This window comes from Chelonoidis abingdonii, chromosome 6, assembly GCF_003597395.2.
Source record: "Chelonoidis abingdonii isolate Lonesome George chromosome 6, CheloAbing_2.0, whole genome shotgun sequence".
NCBI lineage: Eukaryota > Metazoa > Chordata > Testudines > Testudinidae > Chelonoidis > Chelonoidis abingdonii.
The window spans coordinates 105,718,728-105,735,392 of NC_133774.1; the positions used below are offsets into that span (position 1 = coordinate 105,718,728).

The window sequence follows — 16,665 nt, forward strand, 5'->3', positions numbered from 1 at the left end:
GCGATTTGCAGCCACACTAACCCTAATCCGACATGGCAATACCGATTTCAGCGCTACTCCTCTCTTCGGGGAGGAGTACAGAAACCGGTTTAAAGAGCCCTTTATATCGATATAAAGGGCCTCGTTGTGTGGATGGGTGCAGTGTTAAATTGGTTTAACGCTGCTAAAATCGGTTTAAACACGTAGTGTAGACCAGGCCACAGTTAGCAAACATCACATCCAATACTTACTTTATAAAACTTAGTGTAAACTAGTAAAAATTGTCACGTACCATCTTGTATTTTTCACATCTTTAAATCCATTAAAACTGTCCTCTAAAAAGGCTCTTATCTGATTTTATACTACATTGTGGAAAATAGAAATTCATGCAGCAGTCATAAATCTGATCATCTAGTTATTGCAGATAGCTTTCCAGGTCAATGTTCTACGCCCCAACCTAATAAAATGAAAATATTCTACAATGGAGAACTATAACCATTTATCCAACATTTATTATAGTCCAGAACACAACTACGTGTGGTTAAGCTATCAGGTGGTGCAAAAGTCTAAATTTATTGAAATGAAAGCTATAGGGTCACTTAGAATACTTTCTATGTTACTGTGATCAATTTACAACACATTACTTGACTTCATTTGTTTAGTTTTGCATTCATATCCAGAGGATGAGCTGCCATAAATCTTTTATACTGACAAGTTTTTTTTAATATATAAATCCCATAGACCACAACTTACAATATGAAGTAGTAAATCTTAACTAGGACTGTCATCCAACCCAAAAAGATACCTATCCTTCAATCAAATTTCTACAACACATAATAAAATGTTTGAAATTGTAGCTATAAAACAAAGTGTATAGGTCATTCATACTTTAAAGAATAAAATCAATGTTTCATTTTAAGCACAATATTTGTTTTTGTACAGTCGCTAAAAAAAAACCCACCTAAGTTGAAAGCATTTACACCGAATGGCACAACCAATATAATGGTGCAAAAATGCATTAAATAGTAAAATTCAGTATTGCCCTCTCCACTGTTGGAAATGTCAAGGTCAGATTTCAGAGTGGGCCGTAGTGATAAATACCTAATAGGTCCTCTGAGTGCTGGCCCCTCCTTTTACCCTCATCTGATCCTGTAAGGTGCACAGCACCTCAAATCTCTTTTTAAGTTAATGAGAATTAAGGGTATTCAGCACCTTACAGGTCTGAGCCCGTGAGGAAAGGCCTAGAGACTCAACCGTACAATTGGGAGCCCAGTTCCGTTGCTGACTTAGCACTTGCATCTGCACATGCACAAATTTAAATCACTTTTTAAAAAACTGTTTAATTTAATAGCTTAGGTCAAGCAATTACAAATACTGGGGAGAGGAGGTTAAGGCAGATTTTGTTGGTCCCCTGACCTGAAAAGCAATTTTGCAAGAATGTCTTCTACTTTCATCGTATCTCAGAAGTTCTAGGAGAGCATACACTTTTCTCTTTATACCTGACGGGACACAGAGGATCAAATACAGTGCCACTGGCAAAAATCTGCTTCAAGAGAAGAGAGAATTAGGCCCATTTTACCAACTATATACTCAGTGCTTAGTTGAATAAAATAACTAAGAAATTACATTTTCCTTATCGACTATGGCTTTATACCAATTCACAGTTTAAATTTATTGTAAGGACCATCCTGACTGTGTGTAAGTGTACACATGCATATAAAATACACACACAGAGAGAGAGAAATAAAGACATCTATAATAAACACATGACTAAATCCTCATCTGCTGTAAAAGCAATATAGCTCCATTGACTTCAATGGAACTACACCAGCTGAAGATCTGGACGAGAGTACACTTCTTTCACACACACACACACACACACACACTTAAGTTTTATATTGCGCTCATCACCATGGTATCTGAGAATGCACCCCCAACCTCCCTCCTCCAAGACTGTCTTTACAAGAAATGTAAGCCTTGACATGATATAAAGTCATATTCAATAAAGACAGCATATTTTTTGTGTCTGTTACTCAATTATGCACTGAGCAAAAGGTTTTCATATAGCAGGATATAAAATAACTGCAGTTTTCAATTCCTTCCAGCTACTGTCACTACTAGGTTTCATAAACTGCAAAGTATTAGCTATCTGTGAATATAAGCATCCTTTCCTACACTCTCTTCTCTCCATCTTTTTTAAAATTAGAGATCATATCTGTAAAATTAGAGATCATGTCTGTTTTTTCTCATTAGCACTCATACTGATGATTAAACTTGCAAGATTAAAGCCTTTGAAGTATCTCCACCCTTTTGCCCCCCTCACTTGCAGTTACAAGTGATGAGGAGCAGACAGTGATTCTCTTACCAGAGCCAGGCTGTAAATTGTTTGTACTGCACCTCTTCAGGATCCTCTTTTCCATGTTTTAACTGCATCTCCAGCTCTGCCTGTCTCCCCTGCAGAATCACAACATAAATCAGAAGGAGATCTTGCATGGGTAATAATCCTGAGATTTCTGCGGGGAACACTTGTGTAACAGATGTAACCTTTTCCTTGAGATCCATGTCATGACTGGACCTAATTGTTCTTGATACTACATCCTATTGTAATATACAATATATTCAGTGAAAGAATTGCAATTTTTGATTCTGGGAAGAGTGCAGTGGTTGCTATAGACAGAAAATGGTTCCAGCTTCCTAATGATGGAAGGAAACTTATTCCCTCGTAACAAAGAAGGATCAACAAACTTGTATCCCACAGGGAAGAAGATTTGGAAACCAAAGGCACAATGACAACAAAACCTATTGTTTACTTAATGCATCATTTAAACCAGAATTTCTCAACCTTTTACTCACTGACTGTCCTCTTTGCAATCCTTCATGCCAGTTCTAGCTGTGCCTCAAAGGATGTGCTATTGGATTCCCCACAGTGGTTTATGGAATGCTTTTGAGATCTGAGAGGGGGTTAAGCAAATCTGTTCAGTACGAGACTGAGAATGGGTGTCTAGGTTTAGCCTCCACCCCCAAGGTAACCACTGATTTTATTAAGTCTTGATGGAAAATATATGAGCACAAGCACTGTTTTTCAAACATTCAACATCTTTACGTGGGATAATCTTGAAAACTTGAGAACACAAGAGAGTAATCTCTGCAAAATCCAAATGTCATTAACCAAATGTGAATCAGGGCTTGTCTATACAAAGAGTTAGTGCATGGCAAGCCACGGTGTGAATCTTCGGCTAGCTAGCTTGCCACGTACTAACTGACCACATGGACCCTGCTGCTGCTGCGCACTAAAAGTTCCACAGTGCACTTAAAAGGGAAGTACATCAAAGCACACTATGGAACTTCTAGTGCACAACAACAGAATCGATAACATGTTCTGACCCACTTTCATTTCAAGCACGCTGTGGAACCGTTAGTGTGTGGCAACAAGGTCACATAGCCAGCTCATTTGCGGTAAATTCATATTCTGTCCTACTATGCACTAAAACTCCTTATAAACAAGCACTGAGACTAAATAAAGAAATCTGACTGTAGTAGTTAGACACAGGACCAGGAGTCAAAACTCCTACATTCCGTTCCCAGCTCCGTCACTGATTCTCTAATTCACGGATTCAGTAGAGCATCTAAACACATCCTCAACTTTAAGTACATTAAAGTCCTTAATGTACATTAAAGTACTTAAGTCCATTCCAGTTCCACAAAGCACCTAAGCATATGTTTGTGCACATTGCTAAGTTCAGGCCTATATGACCATAATCACGGTGGGTATATCTACACTGCGGCTAGGAGTATGCCTTGAGTGGGGCTTGAGCCAATGTACTAAAAATAGTGAAATGGATGTTGCTGTACCAATGGAGGCTCAGGCTAGCCACTCGAGTGAAAGCTCACTTGACCCCGTGGGTCTGAGCTTGGGTGGCTAGCCTGAGTCTCTGCCAGTGCAGCAATATCCACATTGCTATTATTAGTACACCTGTCCGCTAGTACGAGACTGTCTACCTGGCCTAGAAGGCTCACTCCCAGCTACAGTGTAGACATACCTTTAAGGCTCAGTCCTGCAAGGCACTTAAGCATGTACATACTCTCAATGGGACTTCTCAGGTACTTAAAGCAACACACATACATAAGTGTTTTGCTAGACTGGGTATAGAGTGCTCAGCACCTTGCAGGACTGAGCCCTTAGGCTCTCTGTGCCTCAGTTCTCAATCTGTAAAATGGGTATAAAACTCCCTCACTTCCTCATAGGCATACTAAACTACCTATTTGTTTGAACTAACTATGGTAACTTATATTTGTAAAGTGCTTTTACAGCATCAGATGAAAAGCGCTACAGAAGCATAAGGTATAATTATTCTAGTTCTCTGAAAAGAGGAGCAAATAAATATATGGGAGCAAACTTCAAAGGCACAATGGTATGCTTCAGTGCTCCAGTAAATGACAGAAAATCCTAGAGAGGATTTCAGAAACAGAGCTGGTAAAAGTTGTTCTTTTCACAAAATCTTAGTGTTTGAGGTAGACGGATGAAAGAGGAGAATAACAAAATATAGGCAACAAGTACTACTCTCTACAGTTAAGACCTAAAATTACTATTTAAAAAGTAGGTTAGCCTTGTTTCAAAACAGAACTAGCAGTGTTTAAACCTGACAATTCAGTGCTAACTAAAAAGTGATTTGCTTTGAAAATGGTATCTCTAATGGTCCCTCATTCATGTATAAATTCTGTTACATTACCTCACCAAAGATGATACCTTCCATGAAACTTTTGGAATTTACTCAGCAGTCTGAGCTGCTCAGACTATGAAAGTGTCCAGTATCACATGACATACATGGGAGAAAACATGAATCATCCTTGATAGCAGGACAAAGCCAACCATACATTGCTTTTGACAGGGAAGCTATTTATTGCTACAATTTTATAGATTGCAACGTCTGTGGTCTGGAAATCAGGCTGCATAATCTTACTGGAACAGATTCTCTGGTCAAATTTCCAGTACTTCCTGCTTTGGGGTGGGTCAGAAATACTGCCAGTACAGTCTCTCTTATAATACGACAGTATTTCTCTTTCTAGTCCTGACTGAAACAAAGGATTACAAAGAGAAAGAGGGGGGTGGGGGGGGNCAATGAGTATTAGAAACTGCTGTTTGGGGTGACTCATGAGATTGACGTGGAGTTTTTCATTAATACTGGCTTGAATGCATGTCAAGGAGGACTTCCCAAATTCACAGTCAGTTAGTGCTTGTTACAGAGATTAAAAATCCTATAGCACTTTATTCCACTCTGAGGGACTGCCCCAAACATGTGTGTGTGTGTGTGTGTGTGTGTGTGTGTGTGTGTGTGTGTGTGTGTGTGTGTGTGTGTGTGTGTGTGTGTGTGTGTGTGTGTTTTCTATCCGTATTGTCCCACTCTCCAGTATTTTCATACAATTCCTTTTAATAATGAATAATTGATTACAATTCAAGGTCAGAGCCCAAATTCTAATAGTGATACACAGGCTGAACCATCGACTCCAGTAGGAATCTGAACAGGAGTAAGGCTAGGAGTGTCAGTTCTTGAGCAGGAACCAGACCTTTGCAAAATTTGCCTCCACCAGACACTGGCTGTGGCTGAACTCTTATTAACCTTTAACCTGATGACCTGCCTTATGTTTATTTAATTTGCTTGCATTCAAGTTGAAATGCAGAGTCTTTCTAAAAAAAATGTTGATATTTCCAGGGAAGTCCTTGAGGGTAAAACTGAAAAATACACAAAACACCATACAACTCAAATTACCTGTAAAACTGCATGGTATGTTCTACTCATAAATCCCAGCCAGCATTGAGGAAGAAGGAGAGAGCGGTGCCATTCAGAAGGCTGGATACTAACCTGCATGACAAACCAAACAGGCCTTAAGTTATATTAGTATTAATTTAACAAGAATGTGATTTACATCCATCGCTAGCATTTTAAGAAAAAAAACAAATTAATTTTTTTGTACTTAACTGTCCAAAGAAAAATAAAATACTAAAGCTAAAGACAAACTAGCTAACTGAAGGTGTACTTGAAAGTTTTTTAACAGAATGGTATTAAGTTTAATAGGTCAAACTCTGCTTCAGCCACACAACTGAAATGCCACTGAATTCAATTACAATTTCTGCAGTGTCATGAAGGTTACATGCTTTACAAGCACAAGACAATGTCCATATGCTCAGAAGAGTTTACAAATTAATGCGCTGATCCTACAAACATCCAAGTACAATACTCACTGCTATGATTAGTTTACAGCAGCACTTAGATACTATGCTGATGGATGCTATTTCAATATTCAAATGCTATTGAATTGATAAATTGATCCCAGGGAGGTCAGTGCATTATTCCCAGTAGGAAGAACTAAACTTAGTAGCGTGGGCAGGTTTGGGCCCTAAACTAAACATATAACAAACAAGGGATGCAGCAGAATAGACAGTGATTTAGTTCGCTTTTATTTGCAATTGTGGTTTGGCTTGACAGTTCCAAATTTGTTTTTTCTTAAAATTCAGGTTCTATTTTAGAAGTGCTATGTTACACACAAGAACAGAAGTAAATAGCAAAAATGGAAATTAGTTGTGGCAGGTTAATCAAAGTGGTGAGTTTTAAGGAGGCTATGGAAGGTGGGGTTATTAGTCAAGATAGCTGCAGTCAGGCAACAGAGTAGATTTGGACCCAATCTTTATAGACGAGCATTTTTTTAAACAAAGGAATTTATCTATGAAATATTCTAGCTTAAAACTCAGACTGGAAATTTCACAGCTGAAATCAAGACAAGATAAGTGGTCTTAACAACAACTTCATTTTCTATCCATTGGTAAATTGGTATCCGGCTGTTCATCTCCGCAGAGCCTGCCTCTATTAACCATTCGTGCAGCTTAACAACAGTTTGTTTACTAAAGCTATTGTACTGCACCAGAAAGTAGCTAGCTGCACTGTAATGCAGGGGTCTCAAACACACGGCTCTGAGGGCTATTTCCTGCAGCCCGTGCCTGCCCCCCCGGCCTACCTCTAGGCCAGGAGTGGGCAAACTACAACTGCAGGATTGCCACCCTTGTGCCGTGCGCCACTCCTTGAAGCGGCTGGCATCAAGTCCTTGCGGACATGTGTAATGTATAGGTTACACTAAAAAAAATAATCAAGTGGCGATATGCTAAAAGCCAACTGGATAAAGATAAACAATTTGTAATATGAAGATTTATAAGGATCCATGTTAACATGGGCCCAAACTGGAGAAGCACTGCATCAGAAACTGAAGGATGGGACTGAAGGACCAAACCAGGAGATCAGGGGAGGCGACAACCATCATGGAAGCACTTCTCAGTGTCCCTTAATGTGGTAACTTGGGCCCATTTACCTATTCTGTCTTGTCTGTTATTATCTGTCTATCTTAAATTTATGTCCAGATACCAAGGAACAATAATTCTGTCTGAAATTGTATAAAGGTGAAAATTGATATAAGCCTAAATCGGGTTTACTTCTGACTCAGTTTCCCACCCTACATACCCAATCATCAAGACAGACTCCTCTGAATGACATTTTTAATAAAAATCAACGTTAAAGAAATTTTGGTTTGTTAGAATTTACAAGTTTATAGAAATGAGTTTACTAAACAAGCAGAGAAAATACTAACAACTGAATAGTACAATATTTTTCTCTCTCTGTTTAGCACCTTAATTATAACAATATGTTATTAAAAGAAGATGGAGGATCACGGTTTGGTTCCCTCACCACCCCCTTTTTAACAGCAGTGTTTTCAGGCCCACAACAAAAGCAAGCTCTGTAATTTAAATGATTGCTGTGCATTGTTATGTCACAATATTCCATGGTGGTCAGAAAGAATTAATTTTTGTTGTTGCTAGTGTCCAATTATGTCTACTGTCTGCCTTTACTAAAAACAAAACAAATGTCATGACAGCCACTGGAGTCCACTGGAAACAAGTTATTTAATATCAGAGGTTACCAAGGTAATACATTATTAATAAAGGAAAAGAAAACATGTCAGGCTGGGTGAGATGGGATATATTTCCATATCCACTTTTTAAGGTCTATACTTCTCATTTTTAAATTAAAAGAACATGCCAGATTCTCTGTTACACATTGCAGCGAGGCGGTGTGGCTCCCCTCCTCCCCAGGGAGGGTTGAGCCCTGCCAGACACCTAAAGGGGCGGGGCCACAGGGCCGTGAACCTGCCCCTCAGAGGGTCAGGAGGTGACCCGGAAGTATAAAAGCCGACCGGCAGCACTCACTTGGAGCCCAGCCACCGTCAGGAGCAGACCTGCCAGAGGGTGCGCGTGACTGGGAAGCTGCTGGGGCCCAGGGCAGTTGCCCTGACTGGCCGGAGCTTCCCCACGCCCGCTATGACGAGGAGCTGCCGGAGCTTCCCTGCGCCCGCTACGACGAGGAGCGGCCGGAGCCTCCCCATCTCTGCTGCTACCCTGAGGAACCCCCGGAGCAAGCCTGGCCGGACTTCCCGGAGGAACTGCCGGACCTGCCGCCCAGCCCTGGCTGTGAGGAACCTATGTTGCTGGACTTCCCAGGAGCTGACACCACGGACCAGGTAGGCCCGGAGGGGGATACTGGAAGTAGCCCGGGGGCAGCCGACTCTAGTCAGACTGCAGATTCACCTATGGCAGTGTGTTGCGGTCAGGATCCCCACTGACCACCTGCAGCAGTGACAACCGCTACTAGGGCTCGGGGCTGGAAAGCAGTAGAGTGGGTGGGCCTGCGTTCCCCCTGCCACCCGTCCTCGGGTGGCAGAATCCCCCTCTCCCGGCCTGAGGAGGCCATTAAGTCTAGTGTTTGTCCGCTCAGCCCTGAGTCAAGAGGGTCTGAGCCCCTGTAATTTTGTGTTTGGTGCCCCGCTCGAACCAAGTGCCGGGCCCCTTTAAACTGTACCACTGCTCAGTCCTGCACCAAAGGGCTTGAGCTGCCTGAACTGTTGTCCGCTCAGCCCTGAGTCAAGAGGGTCTGAGCCCCTGTAACTTTGTGTTTGGTGCCCTGCCCAAACCAAGGGCTGGGCCCCTTTAAACTGTACCACTGCTCAGCCCTGGACCAGAGGGCCTGAGCTCCCTGAACATTGTCGGCCCTCAGCCCCGAGACCGAGGGCCTGAGGTCTGAACTGACTTTATTGTTGCTCCACCCTGCAGCCGAAGGCCGGAGCCCCCAAGCGACTGTGCCACGTCGCTCAGCCCTGAAGAAAAGGGCTGACTCAGATTACGTATACTGAGGCCGGTGTGGCTCCCCTCGTCCCCAGGGAGGGTCGAGCCCCGCCAGACACCTAAGGGGGCGGGGCCACAGGGCCGTGAACCTGCCCCTCAGAAGGTCAGGAGGCGACCCGGAAGTATAAAAGCCGGCTGGCAGTGCTCACTTGGAGCCCAGCCGCCATCGGGAGCAGACCTGCCAGAGGGTGCTCGTGACAAGGAAGCTGCTGGGGCCCAGGGCAGTTGCCCTCACTGGTCGGAGATTCCCTGCGCCCGCTACAACGAGGAGCTGCTGGAGCTTCCCCGCCGAAGTCCCAGAGCCGCCATTCCCCGGAGCAGACGCCCAGAGGTCAGACCCTGCTTCAGATGTGGGAAAGCTGGGCACCTACAACGGGACTGCCCCGAAATGGAGTGTAGCTTTGGGCAGGCCTGTGCAGGGGAAGGCCGGGCCCGACTACCACAGCCACCCAAACTTATGGTCCCGGCGGTCGTTGGGGACCAAGCCACGCGGGCCCTAATTGACTCTGGCTGTGGCCAAACGTTGATTCGCCAGGCCCTGGGACCCCCGGCTGACGCCTGCTTGGGCCAGATTCATCTGCAGTGTATTCACGGGGAAGTCCGGCCCTACCCGAGTGCTCGGGTCCTGCTAACTGTGAATGGCATCACCCAACCGTTAGTAGTCGGCTTGGTCCCCCGACTAGCCTACCCCGTGATTCTGGGGCGGGACTGGCCCACCTTCAAGGAGGTCCTCCGGTCCATGCCGGCCTTAGAAGCCGAACCCCAGTAACCCCCACCGGAGGCCGCGGAGGATGTCAAGGAGGGTGACGCAGAAGACCAAGAAGCCAGGGGCCTACAGGAGGAGCCCCCTTCCGAACCCCGCTTTGATACTGATTTCTGCTGAGACCAGCAGGCAGACCCTACCCTCAGCCGGGCCTACGAGCAACTTGTGGCGGTCGACGGGTCGGTTATCAATCCTCATCAGGCTATGCAGTAGCCCCACTTCGAACTACGCCGAGACAGGCTCTATCGGGTCAATCGGGACCCCCGCATGCGGGAGCCGCGGACGCAACTGCTCGTCCCCGCTGCCACTGGCAGGCCATGATGAGATTGGCCCACGACGTGCTGGCCGCCGGACATCTAGAGCACGAGAAGACCCTCACCCGAATCCTGAGCTGGTTCTTCTGGCCAGGACTCTAGCAAGACGTGAAGCGGTACTGCAATTCCTTCCCGGAGTGTCAGTTGGCCGCCCCGCCCCGGGTACCCAAAGCGCCCTTGGTCCCTATGCCGCTGGTCGAGACCCCATTCAAACGGGTCGCCATGGACCTGGTGGGCCCGCTCCCCAGAAGCGCGGCCGGTTCCCAGTACGTCTTGGTCCTCGTAGACTATGCCTCCCGTTTCCTGGAGGCTATCCCCGCCTGGACCATTGCGGGCGAACTGGTAAAGATTTTTGCCCGCGTGGGGTTACCCAAAGAAATTCTAACTGATCAAAGCACTAATTTTACGTCCCGGCTGCTCAAACAGGTCTGCAAGCTCCTGGGGGTGAAACACTTCCACACCTCCGTGTACCACCCATGGACCGACAGGTTGGTGGAGCGGTTTAATCGTACCCTCAAGGACATGCTGAAGAAATTCCCTCCGGAGGAACTGCGCCACTGGGACCAGTTCCTGCCTCCTCTGCTGCTGGCCGTCCGGGAGTTCCCCAGGTGTCAACAAAGTTTTCCCCATTCAAACTATTGTACGGGCACAGGCCGCGGGGCCTCCTAGATTTAATGCGGAAGACCTGGGAACAGTCGGCCTCCCCAACCCAAGGCCTCCTCAAGTATGCCCTCCAGCTGCAGGAATACCTTACTCAGGCAGGGACCCTGATGCGGGAGAACTTCAGGGTAGCCCAGGAGAAGCAGGGGCGAAGCTACAACCGGGAAGCACAAGTCCTGGAGTTTGCCCCCGGGGACTGGGTTCTCCTGCTCCTGCCCTCAAGTGAGTCCAAGTTATTGGCCCGCTGGCAGGGTCCTTATGAAGTAACCCGGAGATTAGGGCCCGTTACCTATGAGGTTTGCCAAGCAGATCGACGGAAGAAAATGCAACTGTTCGCGCCAGGGCTTTAGCAGGTTGACGTGACCGGGAGGGTCTGCTGATCGACCCTTACCCACCCGAACCGGAGCTGGGCCCCGACATGGCCCAGACAGAGGACTTGGCCGAACGCCCGCTTGGCAGCTCGCTCACGGAGGAACAGCGCAAGCAGGCCAAGTGTCTCCCGCAGGCATTCCGGAGAACCTTTACGGCAATACCGGGTTCCACAACCCTGACCTGTCACACGATCGAGACCGAGCCAGGGAAGAAGATATGTGAAACCACGCAGCCGTTGCCGTATCGGATGCGTCAGGAGGTCGAGGAGGAGGTCCAGGCCATGTTGGCCCTAGGGGTTGTCGAAACATTCCGGAGCGAGTGGCGCAGTCCGGTAGTTTTGGTGCCCAAACCGGGCGGCACCTGCCTGTTCTGTATAGATTTCCGTAAAGTAAATGCTATCTCTCGCTTCGACGCCTACCCGATGCCCCGGGTGGACGAGCTGCTGGGCCGCCTCGGGACGCCCAGTTTATTACTACCCTAGACCTCAGCAAGGGGTATTACCGGCGGTTCACCCCGCAGTTTGCGTCTATTGCAGCACCGCTAACCGGGCTGCTAACTAAGAATAGCCCCCGACAGGTGCAGTGGACCCCCAAATGCGAGGCTGCCTTCAGGACACTCCAGGATTGTCTGTGTCAGGGACCAGTCCTGTATAGCCCAGATTTCAACAAAAGGTTCATCCTCCAAACGGATGCATCTGAAGTGGGAGGAATTATGCTGTAACCGAAAAGGAAGCCCTCGTGGTGAAATGGGCCTGCGAGGCCCTCTGATTTTTCCTCCTGGGAGCTCCCTTCACGCTCGTCACGGACCATGCTCCCCTCCAATGGTTAATGCGCATGAAGAATAACAAAGCCCGTCTCATGCGCTGGTACCTGGCCTTACAGCCCTATGCATTTACCATCCACCATCGGGCAGGTAAGGACCATGCCAACGCGGACTTCCTATCCTGCCTTGGGGAGATGGAAAAGCCTGGCCCCGACAAGCGGGAGCCAGACTTGGGGGTGGGGGGGGAACGTGTAGCGAGGTGGTGTGGCTCCCATCCTCCCCAAGGAGGGTCGAGCCCTGCCAGACACCTAAGGGGGCGGGGCCACAGGGCCGTGAACCCGCCCCTCAGAGGGTCAGGAGGAGACCTGGAAGTATAAAAGCTGTCCGGCAGCACTCACTTGGAGCCCAGCCCAGATTCACCTATGGCAGTGTGTTGCGGTCAGGATCCCCACTGACCACCTGCAGCAGTGACAACTGCTACTAGGGCCCCGGGCTGGAAAGCAGTGGAGTGGGTGGGCCTGCGTTCCCCCTGCCACCCGTCCTCGGGTGGCAGAATCCCCCTCTCCTGGCCTGAGGAGGCCATTAAGTCTAGTGTTTGTTCGCTCAGCCCTGAGTCAAGAGGGTCTGAGCCCCTGTACCTTTGTGTTTGGTGCCCCGCCCGAACCAAGGGCTGGGCCCCTTTAAATTGTACCACTGCTCAGTCCTGCACCAAAGGGCTTGAGCTGGCTGAATTGTTGTCTGCTCAGCCCTGAGTCAAGAGAGTCTGAGCCTCTGTAACTTTGTGTTTGGAGCCCTGCCCGAACCAAGGGCTGGGCCCCTTTAAACTGTACCACTGCTCAGCCCTGGACCAGAGGGCCTGAGCTCCCTGAACACTGTCGGCCCTCAGCCCCGAGACCGAGAGCCTGAGGTCCTGAACTGACTTTATTGTTGCTCCGTTCTGCAGCCGAAGGCCGGAGCCCCCAAGCGACTGTGCCGCGTCGCTCAGCCCTGAAGAAAAGGGCTGACTCAGATTACGTGCAGCGAGGCTGGTGTGGCTCCCCTCCACCCTCAGGGAGGGTCGAGCCCCGGCCGCGCACGTTACACACATACCAACATCACGCACATCATACCTAGTCAAAAGCCTACATATAGTAAACAATGCTGTGAGGCTTAATCCCAGAAAGTTATTACTACTCTTTCTGCTTACACAGACTGTAGCCACTGCTCAACATGAAAAGCAGTCCAAAGCTCTATGAACCCAAACACCTTCTTTCTACATTATTGGCACATCCATTGGTCTTCTCCTTTCCTTTGGCATGGAAAGTATAACCAAGAGAATTATCTGAGTTCAAGTATATCTTATCTTTTCTCATCCCTGAACTTGTCCTTGATTCTTTTGCATTTCCTTTGTCTTATGTCATTACTTCCCTCATGGACTACAAAAAGGGGATGTTCTTCTTTATTTTTCTTTATTTAGATCATTAAAAACAATGCCCACACAAAAGCTGAGTGTCTTGCCAATAATCAGACTTACAATAACTGACAAAATTAATATTAAAACACAAATAAATTAACTCCAACAGCCAGCAGTTTTAAATAATCAAATAGAGATAACAAAAAAGGAAAAACTCCAGAAAAGCCTCTTACCTCCAAAACATATCCTCATTCTTCACCCAAAACAAACTATCTCAGTATTAATCAAGACGCTATTTGCCTGTCTTGTCACATCTTTGATCTTGTCCCTTCCTCGTTAGAGGATCATCAATCTTCTCTAGTGGTTCTTTTTAAATAATTACACCTCTACCCAGATATAATGCTGTCCTTGGGAGCCAAAACATCTTATCGTGTTATAGGTGAAACTGCATTATATTGAACTTGCTTTGATCCACCAGAGTGCATAGCCCCCCCCCCCCCCCCCCGGCAGCGCTGCTTTACCATGTTATATCCAAATTCATGTTATATCAGGTTGCGTTATATCGGACTAGAGGTGTATTACTTTGAATAACTCTCAGTCTCTGTTGAGCATCTACAAGAGTGTCAGGGCTGATGTTCTTTACTGTTGCTCAGAAGTCGGACACTCAAGTCAAATGGCTTTATTTTCCCTTGCTTGATGACCACAGCTTTTTATAAAGCGCCCTGGTGGATTTAATACCCTCAACATTGGATGTACCATCCTGATGACCTCTGAAACGTTGTGGATTTATAAGTACCAACAGGCTTGGATGATGCTGGATCAAACTAGAGCACTAATACTAGCAAATTCTTTGTGAATATGTAATTTTGGTATTCGACCATGGAACAGGTCTTTTCGAACCCCCTGGAAGGGATCATGGAGGTCTGCCACACCCTGCTCCAGTGGTGTTCTTAGGAAGGTCCTGCCAGGCCAGGCAGCCAGACGTTTTGAGGAGAATTTCCAGCTTAGATTCAGCAGCAGCTCAGGTAGATATTACCAGCAGGGAGCCAGCTACATGCAGCACAGTCTATTTAGGCTTAACACCTTAAAATAAGGATGTTTTCACTGTCAGATGAGACACAAGCAAAGAAGTTGTGCAGGGAGCTCTGGGAAAATACAGAAGGAGCTACCCTCTATGGTTTTGTACTTTTCTGGGTTTGTATTTTTTTAGTTAACTATTTGTAAAAGTCAGAGGCAAGAATGCAGCTACAGACTCCTGTAAAACTGGTGTCAATCTGGGTAAAACCAGAAGCCATGCAATAAAACCCAAGTCAGAGAGGGGATTTGGATAAATTTTCTATCTCAGCATTTGCCCTGCTATGGACCATTCTTTATGAACAGTGTCCATTCATTCATCCAGAATGAACAGAACAAGGAGTAATGGTCTCCAGTTGCAGTGGGGGAGGTTTAGGTTGGATATTAGGAAAAACTTTTTCACTCAGAGAGTGCTGAAGCACTGGAATGGGTTACGTAGGGAGGTGGTGGAATCTCCTTCCTTAGATGTTTTTAAGGTCAGGCTTGACAAAGCCCTGGCTGGGATGATTTAGTTGGGAATTGGTCCTGCTTTGAGCAGGGGGTTGGACTAGATGACCTCCTGAGGTCCCTTCCAACCCTGATATTCTATGATCCATTGCAGATACATAACCAGCAGAGGGGACATGTGACATTTTATGAGAACAGCAAAATAAAGCCTATTAATTTTGTATGTTTCTTGGCAATATGAACTTAGGATAATACTGTCTAGGCACAAAAGAGCATACTAGAAATAGTTTGGGCTATTGTTCTGAATTTTCCCACTTTATATATCCCAAATATAACTCCTGATGTTACAAGACATTAGGCTGCATAAACCCTTTAAATTATGTGATTATACTAAAACCAAACCAGTACAAAAATGAGCATGGGGCGTTCTTCCCTGTGTTTCACAAAGACACATTTCATCATGGTATAACTGAAGAGCATATTCAGATTGTAAATTCTTTGAAGCAGGGACTGTTTGTCATTATGTGTGTGTGCGTGGTGCCTAAGCATCATCATCATCTAGTATTTGTATTGTGATGGTGCCTAGAAGTAAAGCCCTGTGTGGGACTTTTTTTTAATCCTGTTCCCACTATTATGGCAGTGGGTCCTGCAGGACCTGTGGGATCCTAGTCCTGCTGCAGGGCTCTACGCTAGTCCCACACAGGGCTCCACCTAGGAGCCTCAGTCATGGACCAGGACCCCATTGTGCTAGGTGCTGTACAAACACAATAAAAAGGTGGTCCCTGCTTCAAAGAATTTACAATCTAAGTGGGCCCAAAACCTTAATAGCAATATCACAATAAAAGTAATCATAATAATACATAATAATGCTAAAGAATTTGGTTCTAATAGGCCTTCTTTGTTTTAAAGACACTCCAGCAATCAGGAATTAAAATGCCACTGTACTTTTGTACCAAAAGAAGACTGCTTCAGATACCATTTGTATGTAACAAACACAGTCCACTTCATCTCCAAGGAAATAAAAGATTAGTAGCGGGGTAAATGCTTAACAGCTTTAATGGATCTAACCCAAAGCATACATTTACAGAACCATCAAAACATATGGGCCATGATGTGAACATATGTGACTATTCCTACTGATTCATTTTCATAATAAAGACAAGTGAAGCCTAAAAGGGATTATTCCCTGTAAGCCCATCATAGATAATGATTCCAAACTGCTGAAACAGTAGCAGGTAATTATTGGCCAGTCTAGCCCAAGTGATAGCAATAAACCTTAAGAGATTTCTTGCACAACACCAGCCCAGATGAATGGTGAGGTGGGCCCTTTAGAAAATAATAAAGTAGACACACATGATTTAAGTGACCTTCGACCAATGTGACTACAGTAACTCGAATGTTCTTTCAAAGGCACATTGCCAAGCTTCCTTTACCAAACAATAAAACAGCGCTCAAACACTTGCGGGGGAGAGACAAGCTTCTCCTTCAAGTCACTAGTGACCAGTAAAGGGCAATACGATACTTCAAACACACCACTGTTTATTGAAGGCATGTTCTGCTTCCTATGAAAAACCAGCTCAAATAACATGGAGAAAAAAATATCCCTGAGTCTTAATCTATTCTTGTTGACAGATATTATACCTGCACCCAATGCCTCAGCTAGGATAGCATCTAGGAG

At 45.9% G+C, this 16,665-nt stretch overlaps 1 protein-coding gene across 11 annotated transcripts in view; it reads right to left on the reverse strand.

The window, feature by feature from the left end:
- Positions 1 to 16,665, reverse strand: part of FOCAD (focadhesin) — a 211,513-nt gene that overhangs the window by 47,952 nt on the left and 146,896 nt on the right. For all 11 annotated transcript variants that reach the window (XM_032797563.2, XM_032797567.1, XM_032797566.2 and 8 more), the window contains 2 exons: positions 5,748 to 5,840; positions 2,345 to 2,433 (listed from right to left, as the gene is read on the reverse strand). In XM_032797563.2, the coding sequence (XP_032653454.1) occupies positions 2,345 to 2,433; positions 5,748 to 5,840 (182 nt within the window). The remainder of the gene's footprint in view (positions 1 to 2,344; positions 2,434 to 5,747; positions 5,841 to 16,665) is intronic.